The 27,656-nt window shown below is 42.4% G+C and overlaps 1 protein-coding gene across 2 annotated transcripts; it reads left to right on the top strand.

Moving 5' to 3' along the window:
• LOC308639061 (uncharacterized protein) lies at positions 1-27,656 on the top strand. 2 transcript variants are annotated; one of them, XM_081277031.1, is made up of 5 exons: positions 141-268; positions 6,012-6,154; positions 22,973-23,099; positions 23,276-23,336; positions 24,024-27,656. In XM_081277031.1, exons 3-5 carry the CDS (start codon positions 23,066-23,068, stop codon positions 26,773-26,775), a joined length of 2,847 nt encoding a protein of 948 aa, XP_081133157.1. In that variant the 5' UTR covers positions 141-268; positions 6,012-6,154; positions 22,973-23,065; the 3' UTR covers positions 26,776-27,656. The 2 variants fall into 2 exon arrangements, with proteins under 2 accessions (XP_081133156.1, XP_081133157.1); XM_081277030.1 differs by lacking the exon at positions 6,012-6,154 and having other exon boundaries at positions 1-268.

A 27,656-nucleotide genomic window follows, 5' to 3' on the forward strand; every position in this document is an offset into this window, starting at 1 on the left:
AGTCACGATGCAGAGGCGGGCCTGGAGGCCATCCAACCGGGATGCGGGAGGAACTGTCCAATCAGTGCGCAGAGAGACAGGAAGGGCGGGCTTCCCGCAGTCTCGCGGGCTTATTTTCTTCCAGGACTCTGCTCCTGATCCTTCAAGCCAAAAGTTCTCCGCTCCAGGGAGTCAGGTGATTTTGCGCAGCCTGTGTCACCCCCCCCCCCATCTTGGGTCCATGGAGGTTCCTCAAGAGGATGCGGGGTCACCACAGAAGACAAAAATGGTGAGTTTGCTACCAGGACTGAAGGTTCCGGTCACCATCTGCCTTGGGGCCAGGCGCGCGGGTGAGCTGGGGAGCGCGGAGGTGTCCCCACTGACGCGTGGCCCTGTCCCTTGGTCTCGCGGGGTGAGCTGGGTTTTGGGTTTTTGAGGTGAGCTGCTGAGCGTGGTAGAGTCCCCGCTGGCGGGTGGCCCTGGACCCTGACCCCCGGTTCCCTGGGTTTGGAAGGGCGGCTCAGGTCCCTGGTGTCCCCTTTGCTCCCTACTGGTGGCCCGACCCACGCTTCCCAACGTGGAGGAAGCAGGGCCACAAATGCACCCTCCTTCTCCCAGGGGAGCTCCTCCGGAGGCTGCTGTAGGTCCCCCAAATTGCAGGCGCCTCCTGCCTTCTAAGACCCACCTTCCCTCCACCTCACAGCTCGGCCTGTAAGGGTCCAGCGGAGCGTCGGAGAAAGAGACCCCAAGAGACCAGCCTCATGCAATAAGCAGGGGGAAGTTTTATTGAAGCAGCATGCTGGGGCTCCGTGCCCACTCAAGAAAGGAGAGCAGCCCAGAGCCCAGAGCAGAGGTCAAGCAGGGGAGGGCGGGGGGGGGGGGATGCATACATCAGAACAAATCATCTTGAGGCGGGGGAATATTGAACAACAACTTTGAGACATGATTAGTCACATTCATTGGCGGGAACAGTCTGGGTAGGGGTGATTGGTCACCCCTGAGCGGGGTACACATTTAAACTGATTGGTTTTGTGGCCTGGATGCTTATGTGCTGAGCTATTTGGAGCCCTTAGCTAATAAACAACCAGGGAATCAATGGAAATATTTACTGGGCAGTTCAGGTATTGTCCTAACAGCTACAGAGATTACAGGTTCCCGGGTTGCAGAGGAATTTTAACAATACCTGGTCTATTTTTTTTTTTTTTTTTAGCCCAAGCCTTGTAATTTAGAAACCTTATAATGCCCGGTCTTTTACACTTTAACTCAGACATTTGCAGCTTAGAATCAGCTTAGCAATTTTACCTTTACAGGCCAGACGTTGGTTCTTCCCACTGGGTCCAAATGGACACCGTCTGCTAATTGTCACTTTTCATCTAGTGAAATATTGGAGAGAATAGTTCTTTTCTTTTAATTGGGGATCCAAACCCGGGGAGCTTTATCAGCCACATCCCCAGCCTCCCCTTATACTGAATTTTGAGATGGGCTCCCACTTGTTTTGAAGCTGGTCTCCAACTTGTGATCCTCCTGCTTCAGCTTCGCAAGTCCCTGGGATGACAGGCCTGTGCCACTGTCCCTGGCAAGAAGAACACTTTTGAAAGCCTTTGTTTTCTATTTGTGAATATTACACTTGAGGGGAAACAGTAATCACTTAACACTTTCCTGTGTTTGGTCAAAATAATTACTTTAAAGGGAATAAGGCATTTGTTTATAGAACCTAGGGATATTCAATCCTGGGCTATGTACCCAGCCCCCCTCCCTTTTTGACATAAATTATTATTATTATTATTATTATTATTATTATTATTATTATTATTATTTTAGTTATACATGGCAGTCGAATGCCTTTGGACACAGCAGACATAAATAGAGTATAACTGCTCCTTTTTCGGATTGCACTTGATGTCGATTCACACCAGTCCTCTAGTCATATATGCACATAGGGTAATAGTGTCTGAATCATTCTGCTCTCCTTCATCCCCAGCCCTTTAAATTTGATTTTCAGACAGGGTCTGGCTATGTTGCCCAGCCTGGCCTGAAAGTCATGATCCTCCTGCCTCAGCTTCCCAAGCTGTTGGGATTAAAGTCTTTGACAACCCCAGCTATGGAAAATAGTGCATTTTAACCCAAATATCAATGACCATACTCAGGAACATGGATTCAAGTACTGTAAATGGTGTATGTGTCCCACCCTGGAGGACAGATATTGAACCCAGGGGCACTTAATCACTGAGCCACATCCCCATCCGTTTTTATATTTTATTTTCAGACATGATCTCACAAAGTTCCTTATGGCCTCACCAAGTTGCTGAGGCTGGCTTTGAATTTAGCAATCCTCCTACCTTAGCCTGTCAAGCTGCTGGGATTACTTTTGTGTGCCGCTGTGCCTGGCCTACATGAACTTGTATAAAAGAAAGTTGTGGAACCAATTGCATTAGTGGAATCATTAGACTGGTGGACTACAGAAAAAAATAAAATGAAATTTCTTCTGTCGTTATTACATTCTTTCTTTGGTAGATGGTGGGGACTAGATGTCTGGTAAGGGTAGTGATACATTCTGAGAAGTTTTGAGAATTGTGGTCTGATACAGAAATTAAGATGATTGGCTATTAAACGGCATCTTCCTTAGGTATAGACACCATGTCTGATTTCTTGAGTAGAGGTTCCCTTTGGGTGCCTCACAGGGTCCCATGTCCTCAGCCACTGTCCTCTCCTGGAGCTGCCACAAGGTGCCCACAGCTGCCCTGGTCCCTGCAGGGTGAACAGAACTTCAGGCCGTAGGTCCGTTCCTCCTAGAGGACAGCCTGAGGTGTGGGGTGCAGCCTCTCAGGGAAGCTGCTGGGGACTCTGTGCTGAGGAATCTCCTGGAACGGGCCTCATCTAGACAGCTACTTCCTTGGGACTTTGTTTACCCAAAGCCTTGTTCCCATTCCTTGGAGACAGGTGGCCAGTCCACCTGTGGATGCTGGTGCTGAGGGGCCAGGTCACCAGTGACTCCTGCCCTTTCAGTCTCTCACAGTGTGAAGGAGTGAAACCTCTCCCAGAGCATAAGGACCACCCACCCCAGTGCAGAGCTGTGCAAACCTGAAACGCCTCCTAGACTGGAGTCATGGTCTAGGTGTCTTGGAGGGTGATCCCGGAGGCTTTCAGAGGGCAAGACCAGGAGGGAACATGTCCCACCTGTCAGGAACCTTCCCTGCCCCTTGAGCCTGACACATGTGTGCTCCCTCAGCACCACAGCTTTCTGTGTATCACTTTGAAATGATCTGCTCACTTATCTGAGGCCCAGGTTTATTTATTCAGCGCTAAATGGGATGGACTATTATTAAAGAGGCAAGAAAGAAGTGGATTTTAATGTCTAGTTACATTTCCATTGTTAAAAATTCTTAAGCCAGGTACAGTGGTGCACACCTGTGATCCTTGCTGTTCCAGAGGCTGAGACTGTAGGATTGCAAACTTGAAGATAGCCTTAGCGACTTAGCCAGGCCTTATGCAACCTGGTGAGATTGCGTCTCAAATAAAATATAAAAATGGCTCAGGATGTGGTAAAGTTCCTCTGAGTTCAATCTCTGGTACCAAACAAACAAACAAACAAATAAAACCCACCTAATTTACCTTTCGCTACCCCTGAGTATGTATAGAAAATTTGAGAGTCAATCTTGTCTTTTCAATGATTTCCAGTTGAAAGCCATGTCGTAGATTCCAGAATGCCACTTAACTTACAGAGAAACTCTGTCTTCCATTTTGCTGCTGAAAATGAATCCATTTTACCAAAATAGTTGTGGATAAATTTATGAATGCAATTTCATAAAAACTAGTTTCTCTCATTTACGCAGTCATGAATTTGACAGGGGATAACAGTTTGTTGTTGTTGTTGTCTGGACTTTTCAGGTTCATGTTAACTGTGTGCTTTTTTGGTATCAGGAATGGAATCCATAGGTGCATAACCACTGAGCCACATCCCTGGCCCCTTTTAGATTCTTCCTTTTTAGTCAGGGTCTTGCTACATTGCCTCAGGTCTCTGACCCCTGAACAGCTGGGGTTACAGATGTGCACTATCATACCCATCTTCATTGCAAATTTTAAGGACAACTTTGGCGACATCTGAAATACCCAACTGTGATCATTTAATCACTGAATAATTTATCAAATAGTAAATGAGCCTTCCCACCATGTTACCTGATTCCTGTTTCCTCCTAAGTGCCTCCTCTTAGGGCCTCTCCTTTGGGAGATGGCCTTTTAGCTTATGAAACTTGGGAGTAGCATAAATGCACTCTCCGCTCTCTCTGTCCTGTACAATATTTTCACTGGTCTTAGCTACAGTGTACTATTATCCATGCCCTGACTTTCACATAATTTTCTGAAATGCTCTTTGTTTTTTCAAAGAGTGTGGATCATGGGAAAGTTCAGTCTCCTTTGTAAGAAAGTGTGTTGTCTTTCCATTGATTTTGTTGCCTCTCATTGTGTATCTTTTGTATTATAATCTTTTTTATCACTCATTACATATATTTTCAGTTTTTCTTTGTGATTTTTTTAATTGTGTGTGTGTATTGTGTGTGTGTGTGTGTGTGTGTGTGTGAGTACTGCTGAGGATTGAACTGAGGCCTACCAAGTTCTTTACTACTGAGCTACTCTCCAGCCTGAGATAATTAGTATTGTAGACTATTGTTTACTTATTTGCTGATGTATTGAGTGCTGGGATTGAAGCCAGGGACTTGCTCATGCTTATGTTGTCCTCCAAAAATGAATTTCAATGTATGTGCAGCATTTTGGGGGTGGGCAGGTGTTTAACTGGGGAATAAACCTACAGGCACTTGACCACTGAGCACATCCTCAGCCCTTCCTATTTATTATGTACTTTTTAATTTTTATTTTGTATAGTTGTAGATGGACAGAATACCTTCATTTTGTTAATTTTTGTGTGATGCTAAGGATCATACCCAGTGCCTCATACATGCGAACAAATGCTCTGCCACTCAGCTACAATCCCAGTCCCCCCATTTATAGTTGATGAAGACCAAGTCTCACAAAATTTCTGAGTGTCTTGCTAAATTGCTGAGAGAGCCTTCAACTTACCAGTTTCATGCCTTGACCTCCCTAGTGGCTGAAATTACAGGTGCACACCACCACAACAGCAGTTGGAAGGACTTTTGAAGACTTATCATCCAATTTCTTTCCAGATGGAAATAATATTGAAAATCATATTCCTTCCTTTTGTCCATAGATTTGAAATTTGCAATTATGACTCTTCTTCTTTGCTTTCTCTTTGCATTATTATGAAAAAGGTATTTAGCATATAATACAAAGATATACATATTTGTAAAACTCCATGGCTTGGTAGTTTATTCATTTCTTTATTAGATAAACTGTGTTTTTCAGAGCAATTTCAGGCTTACATTATTTATTAGTGAGTGTTCTCTAGAGGAACAGCATCAACACGAAGTGTGATTATAAAAGGGGACTTATTAGATTGGCCTCTTTGACCTGAAGCTGGATGTCCACAGTGGCCATCTGCAGCTGGAGAGCTTGAGAAGTAGTAGCTGCAGAGTCCAAGAGGCTGAAGCCTCCAAACAAGAGGGATCAATGGTGCTGCCCTAGTCCAGACCAAAGGTTCTGGAAAGTCCCTGGAGAATCACAGGCAGAGTCCACTTTGGGAGAGTGAAGAAGGCAGAGTCTGATATCCTCAGGCCATTGCAGCAGCCATTGGAGAAGAAAGGGGCTTGCTGTGCTGCTGCTTCCTTCTTCTTCCAACTTTTGTTCCACCCAAGACACTGACCTATTGGATGGTGCTTCCTAGCTTAAGGAGGTTCTCCAGGTTGATTCGCTGTTCCACATGTCAATCATTTCTAGACGCACCCTTATGGACACACCTAGAGGCCTCTTAATCACAAATATCTCTTAATCCAATGGAGTTTACAATTGAAATGAGCCATTACATATAGTATTAAACACCCTTTCTCCACGATGTTTTCAACATCTTGCATTGATTTTGGATGCTTGTTAGTTACTGAACCAGTGTCCTCCATTTTATTAAGAAAGTGGATGAAGCAACTGTTATGCCAGATTCGTGGGATCCCAGTAGACCTCCAGGAGCTTAATCTGATGCAATCACACAAGAGTCTTTATTGCAATCTCGAGCCTGGACTCACCACTGTTTCTGACTCAGCAGTCCCAGGGAGTGAGTCCCCGTCCTTTGTCCAGTGAGATTTTATAGGTTTGTGGGGGATACTCTATGCATCACAACATCACACAATAAATCATCCCATACTGCGGGAAAGTCAAATAACAACTCTTAACATTGATTAGCACATTCAATGGTTGAAAAAAAGTTGGGTAGGGGTGATTGGTTAGTGCAAGAGGGGGATTCATTTTAACTGATTGGTTTAGGCCCCGAGGGGTGTACGTGCTAAACTACCTGGTTTCCCAACATGTTATCAACCACCACAATAAACTACTGGGGGTCATCTGGCATTCCAGGTATTTTCCCTGTCTCATGCTGATTGGAGGTTTGCTAGGAAGTGCTATGTGGGTTTTTCCAAGGACAAGGGTTCCGCCTCCTTCCCTAGGACAGGCCTTGAGGTAGAAGCTGCTGTTATTTATTTCTTTTTAAAAATGGAGTCACATCAGTTTCTCACAACACCTTATCATCAGCTGAAATCCATCCTTTATCTTAGGGTTTGTCCTCTGTGTGGTGTGATTTTGTGTGTCACATATTCTACATAATAATGTCATGCAGAAGAGTTTCACTGCTCTGGGAATCCTGTGTTCCCCCTGTTCATCCCTCCTCCCCAGCCCTTCCTGCCTCTCTGCTCGCTAAGTCCCTGGCACCCATCAGTTCTGCTAGTGCATCTTCCTTGCTTCTAGCTTTGGGGAGTTCTGGATATGGCTGCTGTAGTGACTGCTGAGTTTTCTGTGCATAATTTTCACCTCATTTACATAGACACCTGGGAGTGTGGTGAATTAATTGTAGAGTGCACCATGTTTATTTTATAAGAGTGTGACTGTCTTCCAGAGAGAGTGTTCTTCTCTCCATTCACATGAGCAAGGGAAGGGTTGTTGCTGATTCATGTTTTCACTGTCTTTTGGGGCTGTCATTGTTTGGCATTTGACCACTCCAGTGGGTATCTGGTGGTACCTCATTGTTTAATTAGAAGTTTCTTAAGTATGTCCTGAGAACATCTTCTCATACATATATTAACTGTCTCTGTTTCTTGGATGAGTGTCTTTCCAGATCTTTTGTTCACTTCCACATGGCTTTCTTTCTTACTGAGTGTTCTTCCTGCATGTTGAATACCAACCCAGTGTCACTATGTGTCATGAAAACATTTTGTCATGTTCTCCAGCATGTCTTCTCATTCTCTCAAGTGCATCTTTTGAAAAACACAAACTTCATTTCGATAAAGTTGTATTTACAAGGTTTTCGCTCACAGATCATGTGTCTGATGTTGCATATGAAGCTGTCATGCCAACCCAGATTTCTCTGTAAGTACTTCTGTGTCATTTTAGTGAAGTGCTGAAGTTTGCATTTAGTACTGTGATGTATAGGCAATTTTTTGGTGTTGGAAAGTGAACCCAGGGCCTCCTAAGTGCCAGTCAGGTGCTGTGCTAGAGCTGCAGCCCCAGCTCTGTGTCCTACTTTAACACTGAGGCTCCACTGGGAGCTGATTCTGTGACATTTGTGAAGTGAGAATGCTTCCTTTCTTTGTACATTAGTGTCCAGGTGTTTTGGCAGTATTTTCCAAGAGAGTGTATTTTCCATTGATTTTCCTTTGCTCCTTTGTCAAAGATCAATGGAATAGATTTATATTGTGCCAAATACCACTGTGTCTTGATGATTGTAGATTTTTGGTAGTTCTTAGCCTCAGGTAGTGTTCATCCTGTGAATTGAGTGTTCATTACCATGTTGGTTGTTCTGGATCTTTTATTACTGAAGAAATAACTTAAAAGAATTTTGATTAGGGTTATATTGAATCCATAACTGAAGTTGGTAAGAATTGATGATAGCACTGAGGTTTCCCATGTGTAAACATAAAATATGTCCATGTGTTTTCCTTGTCTTTGATAGTCTCATTGGAAGTTAGCAGTTTTTGTCATACAGATTTTTATCAGATTTATATATGAGTATTTCTCTTTCATTGGTGCTGTATAAGTGGTGTGTGTTTGTTTTGCTTTATGGTTTTGTTGCTGGGTGTTGGACTCAGGGCTGTTCTACCATTGAGCTACATTACCAGTCCTTTTAATGGTTTTGTTTGGAGACAGAGTCTTGCTAAATTGCCCAGGCTGGCCTCCAAGCTGGGATCATCCTGCCTCGGCCCCCTGAGTGCCAGGGATCAGAGGCATGGCCTCCATGTCCAGCTTGCTCCTGTCAACAGGATAATAATTGCCCTGTTTATTAACATGACAACACTGACATCATGGAGTTGCTTTTTATGGTTTGTTGGGGGATTCCACATAGAGTAAAAGATCATGCTGTCTCTCTATAAAGACATGGTGTTTTTCTGAGCTTGAGTGTTTTTCGTTACTCTTGATTTTTCTCTTTAACTTTTTATATAATAAATATTTATTGTTTAGCTTTTTATTGTAATGGGTAATGTTAATTGGTTTTCCAATTTTAAATCAGCCTCGAGTAGGTGTAATAATTCCCTCTTGGCTGTGGTGTATAACTTTTTTAAATTTATTTTTGGACTGAATAAAGTAATGTTTGAGGAATCTTGCATTCATAATCATGAGAGTCATTCATACTTTCCTTTTCTATATAATACTTTTCTTTATCTATCTAATTTTGATAATTTGGTAACATAGAGCTCAGAAAGATTTAGGAGGTTTTAACTCAGCTTCTGTGTTCTGGAAAAAAAACAGTAGAAAGTTGGTTGCAGGTTTCACTGTCTCCTGGAAGCCTGTTTGACATGTCAGAGCCTTTCTGTGTGTGTGGGGGGGGGGCGGGGGGGCGGTAATTAGTTATTGAGCCTGTTTTGTGTATTTCTCCTTGTGTGTAAGTTGTAGGAGATTGTTGATAAACCCAGTCTGATTCCCTCTTTAAAATTTGGAGCCATCTCACCACAAAGAGATGAAAAGCTAATTTCAGGTTTACTATAAATTACTGCAAATTCTGATCTTGCTTGGATTGCCTGCCCGTGCCTTGAACTCACCTGTGCCTGGCTCTCTCTGGGCAGATAGCAGCCCTCTCTGAAACTTTAGTGACACCTCATAAATCTTGCCCTTCCCTGGCCAGAAAATGACCCTCTCTGAGGCTCTAATGACCTTCATAAATTCTGATGCGGAGGCCAGCAAAAATGTAAACTAGCCTTGTGTTATGCTCCTCAGAGTTTTGTTTTCTGTAATTTCTCAAACTCCTCTTTGTGTGACTTTCTTTTTTTCTTTTTTTTTTAAAGAGAGGAGAGAGAGAGAGAGAGAGAGAGAGAGAGAGAGAGAGAGAGAGAGAGAATTTTTAATATTTAATTTTTTTTTTTTAGTTCTCTGTGGACACAACATCTTTGTTGGTATGTGGTGCTGAGGATCGAACCCGGGCCGCACGCATGCCAGGCGAGCGCGCTACCGCTTGAGCCACATCCCCAGCCCTCTTTGTGTGACTTTCTAGGCTATAAAGCTGGGCTGCAAGAAAGCTCCAGAATTTATGAAGGTCATTAGAGCCTCAGAGAGTGTCGTTATTTGGCCAGGGAAGGCCAAGATTGATGAGGCATCACTAAAATTTCAGAGAGGGCTGCTATCTGGTCAGAGAGCCAGGCATGGGTGAGTTCAAGGCATGGGCAGGCATTCCAAGTAGTTTAGAATTTGCAGTAATTTATAGCAAAGCTGAAATTAGCTTTTCATGCCTTTGTGGCAAGATGGCTCCCAATCTTAAAAGAGAATTAGGCTGGGTTTATCACATGCTAGGGAAGCACTCTTGCACTGAGCCACAAGCCCAGTCTCTGTCCTTTGTATTTTGGGCCTTATGTCAGTTTATCAGTGATGCTGATGTTCATGAAGAGCTTGATTTTGCAGACTGCAGATTTCCTGATTGTGGTTTCATCAACACCCTCTCTGTTACCTTCTGTGCTTGATTTAGGTTTACCTTGCCCTTCTTTCTGTGGTCTCCTGAAGTGCAAGTTTCAATGGTTGCTTTAGCTCTTCTTTTCTGAAAGGTGCTTTGGATGCGTTAGATACCAATGAAGCATCCCCTGTGCTGTTCTCTACAGATTTCCTATGGTGGACTTTTGCATTTCATTTCCTTTAAAATGGTCACCTTTTCTCTCACCTCTTTTTCCTGATCTGTTGAATCCTGTGCTTCACCTCCCTTTGCCTGGAGGCTTTCCAGCTGCTTCTGATCTGATTTCTGCTTTAACTCCCATGTTCTTTGAGCATACATGGGCTTTCACTGGTGTTGCACGCTCTCACGGGTGTAGTTTAGGGCTCAGAGTGTGCCTTGTCCTGGGGGGTGTTGCTGTGACCCTGAGAACTTGGTGTGCTTTAGCTTTGAGTGAAGGCCAGTGAAGCCCTCCTGTCTGCTTCTCTGTCCCCATGTCTGTCCTGACAGAGTTGGGCTGACGTCTCCCAGTAGAAGTGTGGATTTGTTGTCCTGGGCAGTTCTGTATGTCTCTGCCTGATGTGTTTTGACTTTGTTTCAGGTGCATGCTTATTAAAACTCTCAGACAGTTAATTGAAAATTTAGCCTAGGGAGGGCACAGGCCTGTAATTACAGTGGTCAGGAAGGCGGAGGCAGGAGGACTCTAAGTACAAAGACAGCCCCAGTGTCTTAGAGAGGCCCTGAATAAATTATAGAGATCCTATCTCAAAACAAAAAATGAATAAATAAAATTAAAAAGGGCTGGGAGTGTGGCTCAGTGGTTAAGCCCCTCTATGTTCAAATTCTGGTACAAAAAGAAAAGAGAAGAGAAAATTTAACCTAGGCTTGTGGGAGCCTGATCTTTCTCAGGGTTGGTCAATCTCATGTATTGTTTGGTGTGGAGCATTCTTTGTATATTTTGTTGTTGAAAAGTGAATGGAAATGTGTTCTCCCCTTTTCTCCTATGGTGCTGTTCCTGTTGGGAAGGCTTCATGCATTTGCTGAGTCACATTCCTCACACTAAAACACTCAGGGTCACTCCAGGGGAACTGGGCTGCGTGGAATATTCACACAAGAGACACAGATACCTTTTTCTTGGAGTTCTGTGATGGCTCCACTGAATTTAAGGGTCTGGAGACAGACAGAGAGAGAGAGAGAGAGAGAGAGAGAGAGAGAACTTGCTGAACCCTTTCATTGAGGAAGAACCATTCCAATGAGGCCGGGGTCAGGTTTCGGGGGCCTGAGTCTAGCTTCCTGATGTCTGTGTCAGCAGGTTGACTGACATCTAGGAAGGCCACACCCAAAGGCAGAGCAAGAGCAGGGGACACACAAAGGGAGTTTCCATGGACCATTCTATCCCAAACAGGGCAAAGGGGTAGGATTACAGAAGAATAGGTGAGTGTAGCTCAACCTCAGGGGTGACACCTACATCTGAAGACATGCCTTTGACTTCCTGAGCTGGGACAATGTCCAAGTGACCATGAAATGTAGTGATCTGTCAGAGCCTCTTGCTTCAGGACTGGAAGGTGGGGGGTCATTAAGAGTGGCTCCCCACATATTTCCTCTTCTTTAATATTTGAAGGCAATTGGGAAATTATATCCTTCCGTCCCTGGATTCTTGGTCCGAGGTCATCATGATCTACTCTTGAAACACAAAAGGCATTAGTAGAAAACATACTATCTCAGGGACATAACCAACTTGGAAGATCCAGGTTATTAATATTATTATTCTGCCAAACACTCATTATTAGAGTCTGTAAACAAGTCAGGATGGTGCCTGGCATTTTGCCAGGGAAATGTTAGAGTCTGTAAACAAGTCTGGATGGCGCCTGGCAAAGTGCCAGAGAGAGTGGTTTGTGAAGTAATTCCAGGGAGTCATTAAGTGTGGAGATTCCTTATTGGTTGACTGCTGTATCTAGTTTATGCTAATTAAGATAAGCTGTGTGGAATGTATAAATACCACTCCTGTCCTACAATAAACGGCTCCCACTCCTGCTGTATCAACCTAAGTTGTTCGTCACACTCTGGATATTTTGCCCAGCCAGCCGGGCTGTGGCAGATGGTGGCCCGTTTCGGGGAGCCCCGGGACACTCGGGGGTAAGTGACGAAAAAAGCTGTCCATCCATAGATAGGATGGGAGCAATCAGCTCGTCCCTAAGCAGATAGGGCGAGAGGAAAAATGGCCATTTTGAGAAAATGGAGATTGATACAGTATGTTTCTGTCTTGTTTTGTCTCAGTGTATTGTATTGTCTTTGTGATGAAAATATGGAAGGGGTGAGAAGTAAATTACTAAGGAAAAGAGGCACCCCAGTGGAACCAAGAATAGTTAGGGCATGTGTTGATGGAAGTCCGGGAACTCTAGTCAGAAAAAAGAAAGTTCAGAGGAGGAAGGATTATCAGGAAAACAGTTGCAGCAAAAGGCTATTACTGAATACTTTTCGTTACCAGAGGGTGCGTGAATCAGTGCGTAGACTGCCACATGCACAAGCGGGTCATGGCGCAGCGAGGACTTTTCAAGCAGTGGCAGCCAGCTCTTCTACTGCCACCAGCCCAAATCTAAACCTGACCCAGAGGTACAGTCTCGCAGGCTCTTGCTCACTGTGCCTGGAAGCAGTTTGAGACCGGGACTCTCCCCAGGGCCATCTGGGGCTGCTACAGCCTGCAGAAGAGGCTACTGGCATCCCTGAAGTTTGATCATTTCCAATGTCAGTAGCTATAATGGTTCTCCCACACCTGGAAGCTAATGAGTAATGAGCACTATTAAGACTTATTTCAAATGTAAAAAACCTTGAGATAATGTACTAAATTGTTCAGAAGGTTGTTTTCTTAGTAGAATGCTACAGGATTTTCTTTAGCCATCCAGAATTCCTGCCTTCCTCTCAATGCCAGTAAAGACCAAGGTGGAAGAATTTCCAGTGTTGCTGAAAACCGGACGAGACTTCAGAGCTGTTGCTGTTTCTGCTGCTACAGCTTAGGCTGGCTGTCTGCAGAACTTACCTGGACCGTGATTTAAGCTAGCTGCCTGCAAAACTTACCTGGACTGTGATTTAAGCTAGCTGCCTGCAAAACTTACCTGGACTGTGATTTAAGCTGGCTGCCCGCAGAACTTACCTGGACTGTGATTTACCTGGACTGTCAGTTAATCTATTGAGACACTGCTTTACCTGGACTGAAACAACAAACTGTAATTTACAACAAATTGTAACTAGGTATCTTTACAAACGGTGTCATTGCTGGTATAATTTTTCCAAGGGCTTCTTGCATGGAGCCATCAATTGGCTTGGCATTGTGGCATTTTGTATCCTCCCCTTCTGCTTGTAGCAGATTGTTTATGGTGTTTGTAAAAAAACCACTATGGTCATTATTTCAATTACACAAAAGGGGGAAATGTTAGAGTCTGTAAACGAGTCAGGATGACTCATCAGAAGACTCTTTGTCTTTTCTTGATTTATTGGGAAGCCTTGCACTTGGCAATGGTAACATGGACATTTTCATTTGGTGTGGTGTTTCAGCCTTTCCATGGAGCAGAGGGCTCAGTCACAATATTTATTACAGTGGCTTTTTAGAGCATTTTTAAGTCAATTCTAATTTTTGCAACAGCATTTATCTGACTATGAAAGATCTTGGAAGTAATTTAAGTCAAACATTAAGAAAATCCACATGTTGTAAGTTTGAAACAGAGCCATAAAGACTGTATCACAGAAGCAAGGTATAATATTAAAAGTAGTCACTTCAAAGATCATGAGACCGGAGCTGGCCTAGGTCTGGTTTATTGGCATGCACCTGTTTCAGGCCCGAACATGAACTTCAGCAGAGTGTCGCTCTGAAATACCAGCCGGCAATACCTAGTGATGCCATAAGGTGAGTTGTATTTATACAGGCTACAGGATATTCATCATCCTTTCTCTTAACTCTCACATTTAAGGAGTCTATTAGGTCGGTCAGTGATGTAAATATTCTGAAGGCAGAAGACAAACATCCTTTTGGGTGCCATCTCACTGAGGGTTAGGGTATTACCAATCAACCTCCAGGTGCCAGGCATCCTCCTGCAATTGTTCTTGTCCATTCTAGGAGACCAGCCTAAAATGTATCCACTATTTCTAGACCTCTTGTGTTGTACTGACCAGACATTTGCATAATACTTAGGAAAACTCAGGAAGAATACTTAGGAAAGGTGCCAGTTTCTATTGTAGAATGATCAGGGCAAGGATGCATTGGTGGATATTTTAAAGAATAACTGGCGTATACAGAAAAAAAAAATCTATTAATCTTTCTGACAATTGTTCAGTTAGGTAAATATAGTCTTAATCTCTAAGGACCAGCATGATTGGCTGCTTTAGGTTTCTTACATGCTGTCTGTTTCCAAAAGATATTCCCAGTCAGCCTGTTTACCACAGGATCAACATGTGGGTATAACTGACCATGGCAGTTAGTAGAATTAATCTAGTTATGGGTGGAGTTTCCAGTCCACACTGTAAAGTATATTAAAAGTGGACCTGAGAAATGGGTCCATAGAAATCTATCATTTTTACTTACCTGACAAGCTCCTGAGGCTGCATAGCTACAAACTCTGCAGCTGGAAATTGACCTTCCTGTGCCAGGTTTCTCAGTCATTTTCATCACGACTGGTTTAAACTATTCTTTGAAATCTGATTTAACTTATTGAATCATGTTCAGTGCAGTGACATTCTCAATATTACAATTAAGAAAAAAATTTAAAATATTTTGTAAGATCTAGTGTGCCTCTGGAGTTTCCCCCCTTTTTTTTGCCTTATAAATATTGATTTTATAGAAAGCACCAATTTAAAATTGGTCAGATGCCACATACTAGAAGCTTCCAGAACCACAATTATGATTTTATGAAAAAACAAAAACATCCCCCCTAAAAAACAACAAACAAAAAAACACCCCAGACCAAACTGCCAGAAAATCGAGGTCCCAAATGACCAAAAGATTCTAAAGAAACATGTGGCTTGGGGTCAAGAGACCCCAATGCCTTAACAAGTACCCACAGTTGAAGGGAAAACCATGTAGAAATTCAAACCCACAGTCCTTTGCCCTCCGTGTGCCCCCCCCCCCCTTGCTGTCTTCCAGGTTTCCTGGGCCAGGAGTGAAGGTCATAGCTTAAGTAATGGGAGAAGGAGAGTTTCCATAATTCCAGTTGTTTTTTTTTTTTTTTTCTCTTCCCCTGTAGGGGAAGGGAACACACTGGTAGCTTGAGATGAAGGAGAAAACACTGATTTTTCTTTCTTTCATGAGGAAAACATAGAGACGGCAGGCTGCTATGATGAAGTGCCAGATCCACCTTGTGATCTGGTGGACCCCAACTACCAAAGAAAAGAAAGAACACAGCTCCAGAGACGAAGAGCTGAGAGAAGGCACAGAAGGGGCCAGCATGGGGAGCCCTAAGTGGTACCCAAATTCGCTGCCCTCAGCTCCCTGCTGGTGGGTCTCTGGGGGTAGAGAGTGGCAGGAGGGGGTGGGGCTTGATGCAGGGGAAATAGAGATGCTGGGGAAGCCACCCGAGCTGAGGGCGGCCTACTGGGTCTGAGGAGTGGAAAACCAACAGGGGTCACCCGGAGTGTTCTGGTGGGTCACCCTGAGTGTTCTGGTGGGTCACCCTGAGCCTGTTTAGGATATAGGTAATAGTACAAGTATTTAAACACTAAGAAAGAATTATCTTTTATGCATTATTGCAATTTCCCAATATAGACCAGTTGATCCATCCTAACAACTTTTAAAAGAACTCTCAATCTCTTTGAGAGAAGGTCTCCAAATATCCCTGTATTTTAGAATATTATCCTTTCAGGACTGGGGATGTGGCTCAAGCGGTCGTGCTCACCTGGCATGTGTGGGCGCTGGGTTCAATCCTCAGCACCACATAAAAATGAAGATGTTGTATCCACCAAAAACTAAAAAATAAAAATAAAAAAATTCTCTCTCAAAAAAAAAAAAAAAGAAGAAATATTATCCTTTCAATAGGTGTCTCTTAATTATCTTTTAGAAAATATGATGAAGATTACTTCCCAGGGGAGGGAATAACATATAAATCTTATCATATTTTTTGTGGATAACAGGTCTAGTCAGAGAATTTATATCAATGAATTTCCAATTTTGCAACTTTTATTGCTCAAAACCAATGTGTGACTTTAATTTAAGAATATCAATCTTAACAAAATGTTCTCCCGGGGCTGGGGATGTGGCTCAAGCAGTAGCGCGCTCGCCTGGCATGCGTGCGGCCCGGCTTCGATCCTCAGCACCACATACAAACAAAGATGTTGTGTCCGCCAAAAACTAAAAAATAAATATTAAAATTCTCCCTCCCTCTCTCTTAAAAAAAAAAAATGTTCTCCCAAATCTCACAATTATCCAACAATAGTAATATATAGGAATTGGCAGAGTATTTGAATCGGTCAATTTTAGTCCTCCAAGGAGAATTGTCAAAATTGGAATCTAAGTCAGCAGTTTAATATATTTAGTGTTTAGTCAAGGATGTGAATTTATTCACCAAAATTAATCCTTGCCTGAAACAGTAAAAAATCATTAGGCAATAAAGACCTTCTTTAACAAAAATAAACTTAACATTTTAATAGGTCTTTATCTTGTCAAAATATGGGCAAATATTTTAGCTCATATCAGCATAGTAAAATTAGGGAAATACCCTGAAATATCCTTGAATTAATCAGTTAAATTTTTATGGTCAATCCAGTACATATAAATGTGCTTCTCAATTGTTTTAACTTTCTATGTCATCTGTCTAGATAACGATGTAAAGATCTTTCTATTTAGACAACTACTTTTATCATTAAAATCTAGAATATAAAGACCTGTTTCACCCAAAGATGATTCCTTTCTTCTTCTTAGGACCTCCTATGTGTGCTTTCTCTCTGTTGAAGCATCTTTTTCTTTTAGAGTTTTTCCTAGTTATACTTTGGAACAATTTCTGAAAACCGTAGTGTCTAAGCAAATTATTGTACTTTCATAAGAAATGTCTGAATGAAAATACAGTTAAAGCCCTTGGATATTCTTATAGACAAAGTCATATGTGTTTATTCTAAAAGTTTGTGCAGTAATTTGAGATTACTTGATTATGTTTTGAAAGTAAATTTATAGTAAAATTCATTCATCTCAAATATCTGTAACTAAAAGGCAGAGCATCAGGTAAATGCATGTATAAGAAATATATAAATTATATGTTTTCTGTTGAAGAAACACAATTAGATAAATATAAATTAATTAAACAATTTGACATGTTAATTATTTTATGGATCAACAACTATAGGTTATTCAAAGAGCATAACTTGTAGTTGTATTAACTTTATGTAACCACGTGGTTCTTAAGATATTTTGGATCCATTTCAATTTATTTTTAACTAAGAGTGCATTCTTAACTGTGATTCACACGATGTAGCTGAAATAAGATCCTTATGTATATTTTATTCTTTTTGACAATACATAAAAATGAGAATAAGGATTTCTTGATTATCACAGGAACATTGCCGGCTTTTGTTCCTGCAATAAGCAAATGCATTCCCATAACCTCCAAAATGAGAAGCAAAATATAAGAGGCATATGTTTGATATCTCATCAATAGAACATTATTTAGTTACAACCATAGAGAAAAGTCAGGTTGTGGAACTCAAAAATCACTTAAACTTGGGCTGCCACACAGTAACCTGTGGAATTCGACTTTTTCCTGAAAAAGATGTCTTTCCTTAGCATTTACAAGTGGGGATTCTTAAAAGTGCAGGCTCTGTAGTTTCAGGATCAAATCTGTATGAAACAGGAAGGCAGGTTAGTGGCTGGGAGGCAGGACCAGAAGTCCTGTCTGAGTGACAGTGGAAGGACCAATAGGAAGCCTTGGAAATGCGGGGGCGGGACCAGGAAGTCCACTTGGCCAGCCAGGCTTTGGGCGGTTTCCATGGTGATGGAAACAGCAAGGGTCCTGCTGCCCATTGTTCAGGGCAGAGGCTCCCTGAGCTTCCCAGTGGGCTGCCTTGCATTTGGTTTGTTCCTATGAAGCCTCATCTGGAGACCTGCACTGCTGTTCACACTCTTACAATTCATGGATGTTCTCCTGTATGATCCCTTCACAGTGCCCTCCTGTCTTTTGTACTTTCCCTGGGAGCACATGCGTCCTTTAAAACTGAGTTTGAACTGCAGACACCAGTGTTACTCTCAGATTTTAAGGCATTCTGCATCCAGGCCAGGTTGCTTAAGGGTTCAAAGCACTGTTGGCGGTGGCTCTAGTTACAGACACCACAGGGAGCAGTGGCTAGGCTCAGTTACAGTCTTTCTGATCCATAGGACAAGAGTGTAGCAGAGGTTCAGAACCTTCTGAGTATTCACAAAACAATAAAAATATAAAATTCACTTCTCTACAGGTAGAGAATCCTTGAATCAACTCTTAGCACAAAAATTTTCTTCCCCTTTTCTCACTGTCCCAGCACAGACTTCTGGTACATAAACCCCCCAAAAATGTTTTTACCTAATGGTTCAAAACATAAAGATTCACAAAAACAATCCCAAAAAGTCCACAAAAGCACTTTTCCCATGGGAGAGGACTGAACTTAACAACATATCCCACTAATCATCTTAATAACTCTTTACATTTAATTAGTCTAGAATTATAAAAATATTTTTATAAAGACATAATATTCCCAAATATTTTAAAGTTTAACCTCACAGATTTTTCTTCTGTCTAATTTAGTTACTTTCTACAATTCAGCCCACAATACTCTGCAATCCGAAGCACACTTAACTTCTGAAGAGAAATTCCAAATGCACTAAATTTATAAAAATCACTCTGGAATGGCCATATGGGCCACCAATTGTCACATTCCTCACACTAAAACACTCAGGGTCACTCCAGGTGAACTGGGCTGCATGAAATATTCACACAAGAGACACAGATATCTTTTTCTTTGGGTCCTGTGATGGCTCCTCTGACCTTAAGTGTCTGCAGAAAGAGAGAGCACAACAGAGAGAGAGAGAAAGTGCTGGACCTTTGTATTGAGGAGAAGCCATTCCAATGAGGCAAGGGGTCAGGTTTCAAGGGGCTGAGTCTAGCTTCCTGATGTCTGTGTCAGCAGGTTGACTGACATCTAGGAAGGCCACACCCAAAGGCAGAGCAAGAGAAGGGGACACACAAAGGGTGTTTCCATGGAATATTCTATCCCAAACAGGGCAAAGGGAAGATTACAGAAGAATAGGTGAGTGTAGCAAAACCCTGTGGCTGACACACTTACACCTGAAGACATGCCTTCGACTTCCTGAGCTGGGACAATGCCCAAGTGACCATAAAATGTAGTGATTGGTCAGAATCTCTTGCTTCAGGACTGGAAGGAGTGAGTCATTCAGAGTGGCTCCCTACTAAACTGCTTTGTCTGCGGTGTGTGTGGTGAATTGGCTTGTGTTCAGTCCATTTCTAGACTCCCCTGAGTGCCAGTGTGGTGGGACAGAAGGAAGCTTCAGCCGTTTGGGAGCTGCCAGGCTGCGGATTTGCAAGCTGCCACCCAGCAGCTCTGCTCTCTGACCTTTCACCCTGCAGGCTGGCAGCAGACAGGTCCCTGTAAGGAGAGAACCAAGCAGCAGAAGCAGCCCACAGAGTAGCAGGGACAGAGCACCCCCTCTTTAGGTTGAGTGCCGCCAGAGGCCCTGATCTCTAAGAGCTGAGTCCCTAGGCGGTGGATAAGCATGTGTCCCTGTAAGGGATATCAAACAGATGGCACCAACTCCCCTGCCTCAGTGTTCTCAAAAGTTTCTTATGCTTAAAAGTAAAGGCCCTGATGTGCTCAGGTCAGTCTTTGGGAGTTGTTCCTCTGGGCTCTGCTGCCACTACTAAACTGTTGCTGCCAGATCTCGGTGTCCTTGCCCTCATTTGCTGCTTCACCAGAAGCACGGAAAGAGCAGTGGCAACAGCAAGAGCTCAGTGCTCTGGCTCCTCCAGGGAGCTGTGCTGGGGCCTCTGCTTTAACACAGACTGGTGCTGCTTCAGACTCTGCTGCTCCTGCACTGTGCCCTCCCAGCCTGGAGAGACACCAGTGCTGAGCTTGCAATGAATGCAGCTCTTGATCTTCTCTGAAAGGGTTTCTCCTGGCCTGTGTGGGCTTCCTTACTTCCTCTGTATACCTAGGTATTCTTATTTTGGGGCACAATACAGTGGAGTGAACCCAAGTGTTTTTAAACAATGAGCCAAATCCCCTGCCCCCTCTATTTAAATTTTGTTTTCAATTTTGAGACAGGGTTTTGCTCAATTGCTTAGTTGCTCCCCGAGTTGCTGAGGCTGGCATTGAACTTGCAATCCTTCTGCCTGAGCCTCCTGAACCTGGGTATTTTTGAAACCTGATTTCCAAAAGAAATTCTCCCTCAGTTTTCTTCTCTAGACTTTAGGTGGTGGTTGAGTGGTCAAACAATAATTTGCTACTATTCCTATATGCAGGCTGTGGGTTTAGTTAACTCTTTTTAAGGAATTCCACCTACTTTTTCACAGTGATTTCTTCTGACTTAGAACAGTGAGAACCTTTTTAAAATTTCTTTAAGATGTTAACATAGTTAGTTCTGTGATGAATTTAATGGAAATTAAAGAAACTTGGAAAAGATCTGCTGTGTGCAGTCTGTAGCCAGTGACTAGGGTCTCATACTGGGAGGTCACACCCCTGTCCTGCACCAGAGAGGGGCTTTCTGAAGGGTGAGTGAAGGTCACACCCTGCTTGCTGCTCTCCACTGTTCTCCAAGACTGCTTCATGGAGCTGTGGAGAACCTCTTGGGGCTTTCACGCATGATGATGTTCTTGTTCTAATGGTGCTGCTTGTGTGCAGAACACTCCCTCTCTCTGGAGTCATCATCACCTGGGTGTAAATGATTTTCCTTCTTGGAAGGTCCGTTGACTATATTTGTGGGATTCTCTTTCTGGGCTCTTACAGGTCTTTGTTGTGGTAGTACTCTGAGGGTCCCAGACTCTGAGTTGTGTCATGTTGGTGTCTATTTTGTTCTTTTTTCTTTTCTGCTTATCATTTTTAGAAAATTGTTTAGCTTATATTTTTGTAAAAGTAAATTTTCCCTAGACATAGTGGTGAGTGCCTATAATCCTAGCTGCTGGGGAGGCTGGGGCAGGAGGATTGTAAGTTTATAAGCTAGTCTCTGCAACTTAGGAGGCCCTGCGCAACATACAACAACCTATCTCAAAACATCAAATGTGTCAGGAATGTGACTGTGTGGTTCTGCTCCCCTGGATTTGATCCACACTGTGTTTTTGGTTATTTATTTGTTTTTCAATTTGTCACACATAAGTAAGTAAATAAAAATATATTTCTTTTAAATGTCTGAAATGGGTTTTAGTCTTTCACAGTTAAATGTACAATAAATCACATTTGTCTGCAGAATAGAGGGAGGAAATACTTGCCACGTAGATTCTCATTTGCCTGGACCATCATTGTGTTCTGTCCCCAAGACACCTGCTGTCACCCATAATTTTTCCATGCCGTGAAGAAGAGCCCACTAAAGGCTTTCTCTTGGGCTTCTACTAGCCTCTGTTGATACTGTCCTTCTTCAAATGTCCTGTGTTTTAAGGCCTTGAGCATGGTTCTTTGTGAGTGGCAGGGTCGTGTTCTGGTAGGTGGTCCTTTTGCTGTTCCACACTGTGCAGAAATCATAGCCTGCTTAGAGACCCACATGGAGTGGCCTGTTTCACAAGCAGTCAGCGTGGGATAGTTCAGGATTCTGGGCTGCAAACCTGCTGCTTTAACACATCCTGGAAGTGCTTGTGCCTGAGGTTTCCTTGCACCAGCTGTGCTACAGGAATGAGGAATGTCTTTCATGACAGACCACCATTGTACATGTGGCCTATCTTGATCAAAGTGTCCTTGAGCAGAACGGTGGTCTGTGTCTCACCACATGTGTCACACACACATGTGTGTGTACATGATCTGAGTGGAACATCTGCTGTTCAGAAGAGCTTGAGAATCATTGGATATTCATGGTTGCCACAAGGTTTAGAAAAGGATTTTCTGCTGTTAAGAAAACTGTTTTTCAGACCTATATCATTTTGTAAGGCTGTTGTTTGGATAAGGTGACATCTTGGGGTCATTGAGTTTTTTCTAAGACACATGCCATCTTTCCATACACCCCATTCTGCTTTGACATTAACCACTAGAAATTATTATATTGTTGTGTTTATTAATCAATATGCTTGATTACTAATGGGTAAATTTGTTCTGGAGTAAAGCTCCTGCAAACTTCTAGTTGTCCTCAGTGTTATCACCCAAGTTGAGCTCAGTCCCCAGTGAACATATTGTGACAACCTGTGTGGAAGATCGTAAAACTGTTGCCTATGAGGGAAACTCGTTAGTGACTCCATACTTGGAGGGTGTGGGTTGGGGCTGATTCTAGGCACTTCTTTAAGGATGGAACAATTGACTTTCAGAAGGAAACAGGAGATCAGTAAATACCATGTTGTCTATATTAACTGTGGAGGCCCAGTGAGCCACTGTGGTTGGCAGGATCTGTCTCAAAGGCTAAGTTTTGTGATTCCAGCAATTTCCTACTCAGTCAGCTTTCTTTTCTAAGGGTAAATAATATGGAGAATGCTAATATTAGCTCTCTACTGCACAGGATGTTGGTAGGATGGTGATAGAGATGCAATCAACAAATAAGTTAAGGGTGACCCGAGAGCCCCTCTTACTTCCTGTGAACTCACCAAAAGTGAGTTCACCAAAGGAAGGGTGTACAACACTCTCTGTTTACCTTGTGTGGGGCCCAATTCTAGTGTTGGAGTGGCTGTGAGGACTTAAGTACACTAAAGATTTCATGGACAAAATCGTGGAATGAATCGGGAGGCCAGGGAATCATGTGGACATCATGCATGTTGAGTATAGATTTCTCACACTGTCAATCTCTCCTGGCCTCCACTACACATTTGTGGGATATTTTAGATCTCAGTGACCTTTGAGGATGTGGCTGTGAACTTCACCCAGGAGGAGTGGACTTTGCTGGATGCTTCCCAGAAGAAAATTTACAGAGATGTGATGCTAGAAGTCCTCAGAAACCTGGCTTCTATAGGTAATAATGTTGTGTAGTTATTTAATCAAATAGAGAAGTCATGTTTATTTTGGTCATTTATGTAGAACATGAAAAGACAATCAATTGGTGAATTATTGTAGCATAAATTGCTCCATAAATTTGGAAAAGTATTTCTATCTCCTAAAAATTTATAATGTTTTGGTTTGGCATTTTAGGAAAGAGATTGGATAACAAGAACATTGAAGATCAGATCAATAATTCTGGGAGTAATGTAAGGTAATTGTACTCACAAGAGGAATCCTTGAGGGAATCTGAGAATGTCATATAATTTGCAAGAAATGTGCACAACTTTAAATGTATTTATTCTTACAAGATTTTTTACCAAAAACATATACTTAACTGAGACTGGGGTTGTGACTCAGTGGTAGAGAGGTTGACTAGCATATTTGTGGCACTGGGTTCTCTTCTCTGCACCACATTTAAATCAATAAACTTTATTCACAACTGAAATAAATTTTACATACATGTATATTTAACTGTAAAATATACTCAGTCTTTTCAAAGTACTTGACATGCAAAAGTACTATGAAATTGCATATGTAAATATCACTATTTGGATAATAGTCGTAGGCAAGCTGTGTTGCAAAGCATTGTTTCCTCTCAATCTCTTTATTTTCTGGCAATTTGAACAAGTTGAAAAACCTAGTCTTTACCTGATGTTGGTAGTAATGTAAGCCTAGCACCTTTAAATAAATATAAAATCATGAATGAATCAAGCATTAATCATGTGCTGATGATTCTTTAAAGAAATCTTATGGTAACCTTCAAAGGCAAAGAACAGTATGGGGAAATTTTCAATGAGATTCCATTTCTTAAGTAGACAAAGAAAAATTTTAATAGAGTGAATTCATATGACGGCATTATGTGTGCAAATGACTGCATATGTCCTTCATACCTTCACAGGCACTTCAGATCTCACTGTGGGCATGAATGGTATAAACATGAAGAGTGTGAAGAGAAGCCATGTGAATTGAAACAATACAGAAAATCTCTGGTTTCTCTCAAAAGTGTTCACACACAAATGTTAGCACAAACTGGAGATGGACCCTATGAAAGTACAATATGTGGAAAAGTCATCAGTTGTTCCAGTGACATTCAAAGACATGAAGATTCTCATACTGAGTGCCAACCCCATGAATATCAACAGTGTGGTGAAGCCTTTTCTTCTCCCCCAGCTGTTCAAAGACACATGAGAACACACAGTGGAGGTAAACCATTTCAATGTGAGGTATGTGGGAAAGCCTTTCATTCCCCCACTTTATTTAGAAAACATGAAAGAACTCATTCTGGAGAGAAACTCCATAAAAGTAAACAAGGTGGTAAAACTTTGGTTTCATTCACAAGTCTTCGATGTCACGTGATCAGGCACACTGGGAAAGCACATTTCAAATGTAAGGAATGTGGAAAAGACTTTGCTTATCCCAGTTTACTTAGAATACATCAGACAACGCATACTGGAGAGAAGCCCTATGAATGTCAGCAATGTGGGAAAGCCTTCAGTACTTCATCTTACCTCCAGATACACGAATGGACTCATACAGGAGAGAAGCCCTATGAGTGTAAGCAGTGTGGGAAAGTCTTCAGTCAGTCTGCTCACCTTCACTCTCATGAGCAAACTCATACTGGAGAGAAGCCCTATCAATGTCAACAATGTGGAAAAGCCTACAGTACTGCATCTTACCTTCAGATACATGAACAAATCCATGCTGGAGAGAAGCCCAATGAATGCCAACAGTGTGGAAAAGTCTTCACTTCTTCTTCTAACCTTCACAGACATGAACGAACTCATACTAGGGAGAAGCCCTATGAACGTAAGCAGTGTGGCAAAGCTTTTGCTCAGTCTTCTAACCTTCACTCATGTGAAAACACTCATATGACAGAGAAATCCTATGAATGCCAACAATGTGGAAAAGTCTTCAGTACTTCTTCTAACCTTCACAGACATGAACGGACGCATACTGGAGAGAAGCCCTATGAATGTAAGCAGTGTGGGAAAGCCTTCACTCAGTCCACTTACCTTCACTCACATGTGAAAATTCATACTGGAGAGAAGCCCTATGTATGTAAACTGTGTGGAAAAGCCTTTGCTACATCTCCTCAGCTTCGCATACATAAACGAACTCATACTGGAGAGAAGCCCTATGAATGTAAGCAGTGTGGCAAAGCCTTCATTCATTCTGGTGACCTTCGCTCCCATGAGCGAACTCATACTGGAGTGAAGCCCTATGAATGTAAGTGGTGTGGCAAAGCCTTTGCTACATCTTCTCAGCTTCACATACATAAACGAACTCATACTGGAGAGAAGCCCTATGAATGTAAACAATGTGGTAGAGCCTTTGCTAGATCTGGTGACCTTCACATACATGGAAGGATGCATACTGGAGAGAAGCCCTATAAATGTCAACAATGTGGAAAAGACTTTGCTGCATACTCTCACCTTCACAAACATGAAAGGACGCATACTGGAGAGAAGCCCTATGAATGTAAACAGTGTGGGAAAGCCTTCATTGACTCCTCTAACCTTCACAGACATGAAAAAATCCATACTGAAGAGAAGCCCAATGGAAGTCAACATTGTGGAAAAACCTTTGATACATCCACTGAACCTCACATGCATGGAAGAACTCACAAAGAAGAGAAGACCAATGAATGCCAACAATGTGGAAAAGTCTTCAGTACTTCTTCTTACCTTCAGATACATGAACGGACACATACTGGAGTGAAGCCCTATGAATGTATGCAGTGTGGCAAAACCTTTGCTACATCTTCTCAGCTTCACATACATAAACGAACTCATACTGGAGAGAAGCCCTATGAATGTAAGCTGTGTGGAAAAGCCTTCACTGACTCCTCTAACCTTCACAGACATGAAAGAACACATACTAGAGAGAAACCCTGTGAATGTCAACACTGTGGGAAAGCCTTCACTACTTCAACTTACCTTCAGATGCATGAACAAATCCATACTGGAGAGAAGCCCAATGAAAGTCAACATTATGGAAATACCTTTGATACATCCAGTGAACCTCACATGCATGGAAGAACTCACACAGAAAAGAAGACCAATGAATGCCAACCATGTGGGAAAGTCTTCACTACTACTTCTTCCCTTCAGATACATGAACAGACACATACTGGAGTGAAGCCCTATGAATGTAAGCAGTGTGGCAAAGCCTTCACTCAGTCTGCTCACCTTCGCTCCCATGAGCAAACTCATACTGGAGTGAAGCCCTATTTATGTAAGTGGTGTGGCATAGCCTTTGCTAGACCTTCTCAGCTTCACATACATGAACGAACTCATACTGGAGAGAAGCCCTATGAATGTAAACAATGTGGTAGAGCCTTTGCTAGATCTGGTGACCTTCACACACATGGAAGGATGCATACTGGAGAGAAGCCCTATAAATGTCAACAATGTGGAAAAGACTTTGCTGCATGCTCTCAGCTTCACAGACATGAAAGGACGCATACTGGAGAGAGGCCCTATGAATGTAAAAAGTGTGGAAAAGCCTTTGCTACATCCTCTAACCTTCACAGACATGAAAGAATGCATACTGGAGATAAACCCTATGAATGTCAAAGATGTGGTAGAGCCTTTGGTAGATCCTGTGAACTTCACATACATGAAAAAATACATACTGGAGAAAAGCCCTAAGCATGTAAACAATGTGGAAAAGTCTACACTACTTCATCTTCCCTTGTGATACATGAGCAAACTCATACTGGAGAGAAGCCCTATGAATGTCTACAATGTGGGAAAGCCTTCACTAAATCCTCTTCTCTTCTGATATATGAACGAACTTATACTGGAGAGAAGCCCTATGAATATAAACAATGTGGTAGAGCCTTTGCTACATCCAGTGACCTTCACACACATGGAAGGATGCATACTTGAGATAAGCCCTATAAATGTCAACAATGTGGAAAAGACTTTGCTGCATACTCTCAGCTTCACAAACATGAAAGGACGCGTACTCTAGAGAGGCCCTATGAAGGTAAACAGTGTGGAAAATCCTTTGTTACATCCTCTCAGCTTCACTTACATGAACAAACCCATAAGGCAGAGAAATTGTACTCTTGAACACAACTGGTAAATTCTTCTGTTATTACTGTTCCTCTCATCAACATGTTAGAAGTTTATAGGAGAAAAATCCTTTAAATGTGGAATGTGGTGGGTCAATATTTCTTGTCCCCTTCAAACACAAAAAAGGGCTCACTCTGCTGAATATTGTACTGGGGATTGTACTGGAGATTTGGTCTGGTGGCACTCTACCACTGAGACACATCCCCATTCCTTTTTGTTTTTTGAGACAGGGACTATCTAAGTTCCTTATGGTCTTCCTCAGGTGCTGAGGCTGGCCTCAAACTTGTGATCCTTCAGCCTCAGCCTCCCAAGTGTCTGAAATTAAAGGCGTACACCACCACATCTGACTGAATAAGTGTGTAAATGTGAAAAATATGGTAAATCATTCCATTTTCCCTGTTGCCTTCAAAGCCATTTCAGTCACACTGTAAAACAAGCCCTCTAATTTCGGG

The sequence above is a fragment of the Spermophilus citellus genome (genome assembly GCF_964194105.1).
Source record: "Spermophilus citellus genome assembly, chromosome: X".
NCBI lineage: Eukaryota > Metazoa > Chordata > Mammalia > Rodentia > Sciuridae > Spermophilus > Spermophilus citellus.

Excerpts from the sequence above, each read along its gene's own strand:
- LOC308639061 (XM_081277030.1), top strand. The coding sequence starts at position 8 with ATGCAGAGGCGGGCCTGGAGGCCATCCAACCGGGATGCGGGAGGAACT. Across the intron at positions 269-22,972 it reads CACCACAGAAGACAAAAATG|ATCTCAGTGACCTTTGAGGA; the intron begins GTGAGTTTGCTA and ends GGGATATTTTAG. Across the intron at positions 23,100-23,275 it reads CAGAAACCTGGCTTCTATAG|GAAAGAGATTGGATAACAAG; the intron begins GTAATAATGTTG and ends TTGGCATTTTAG.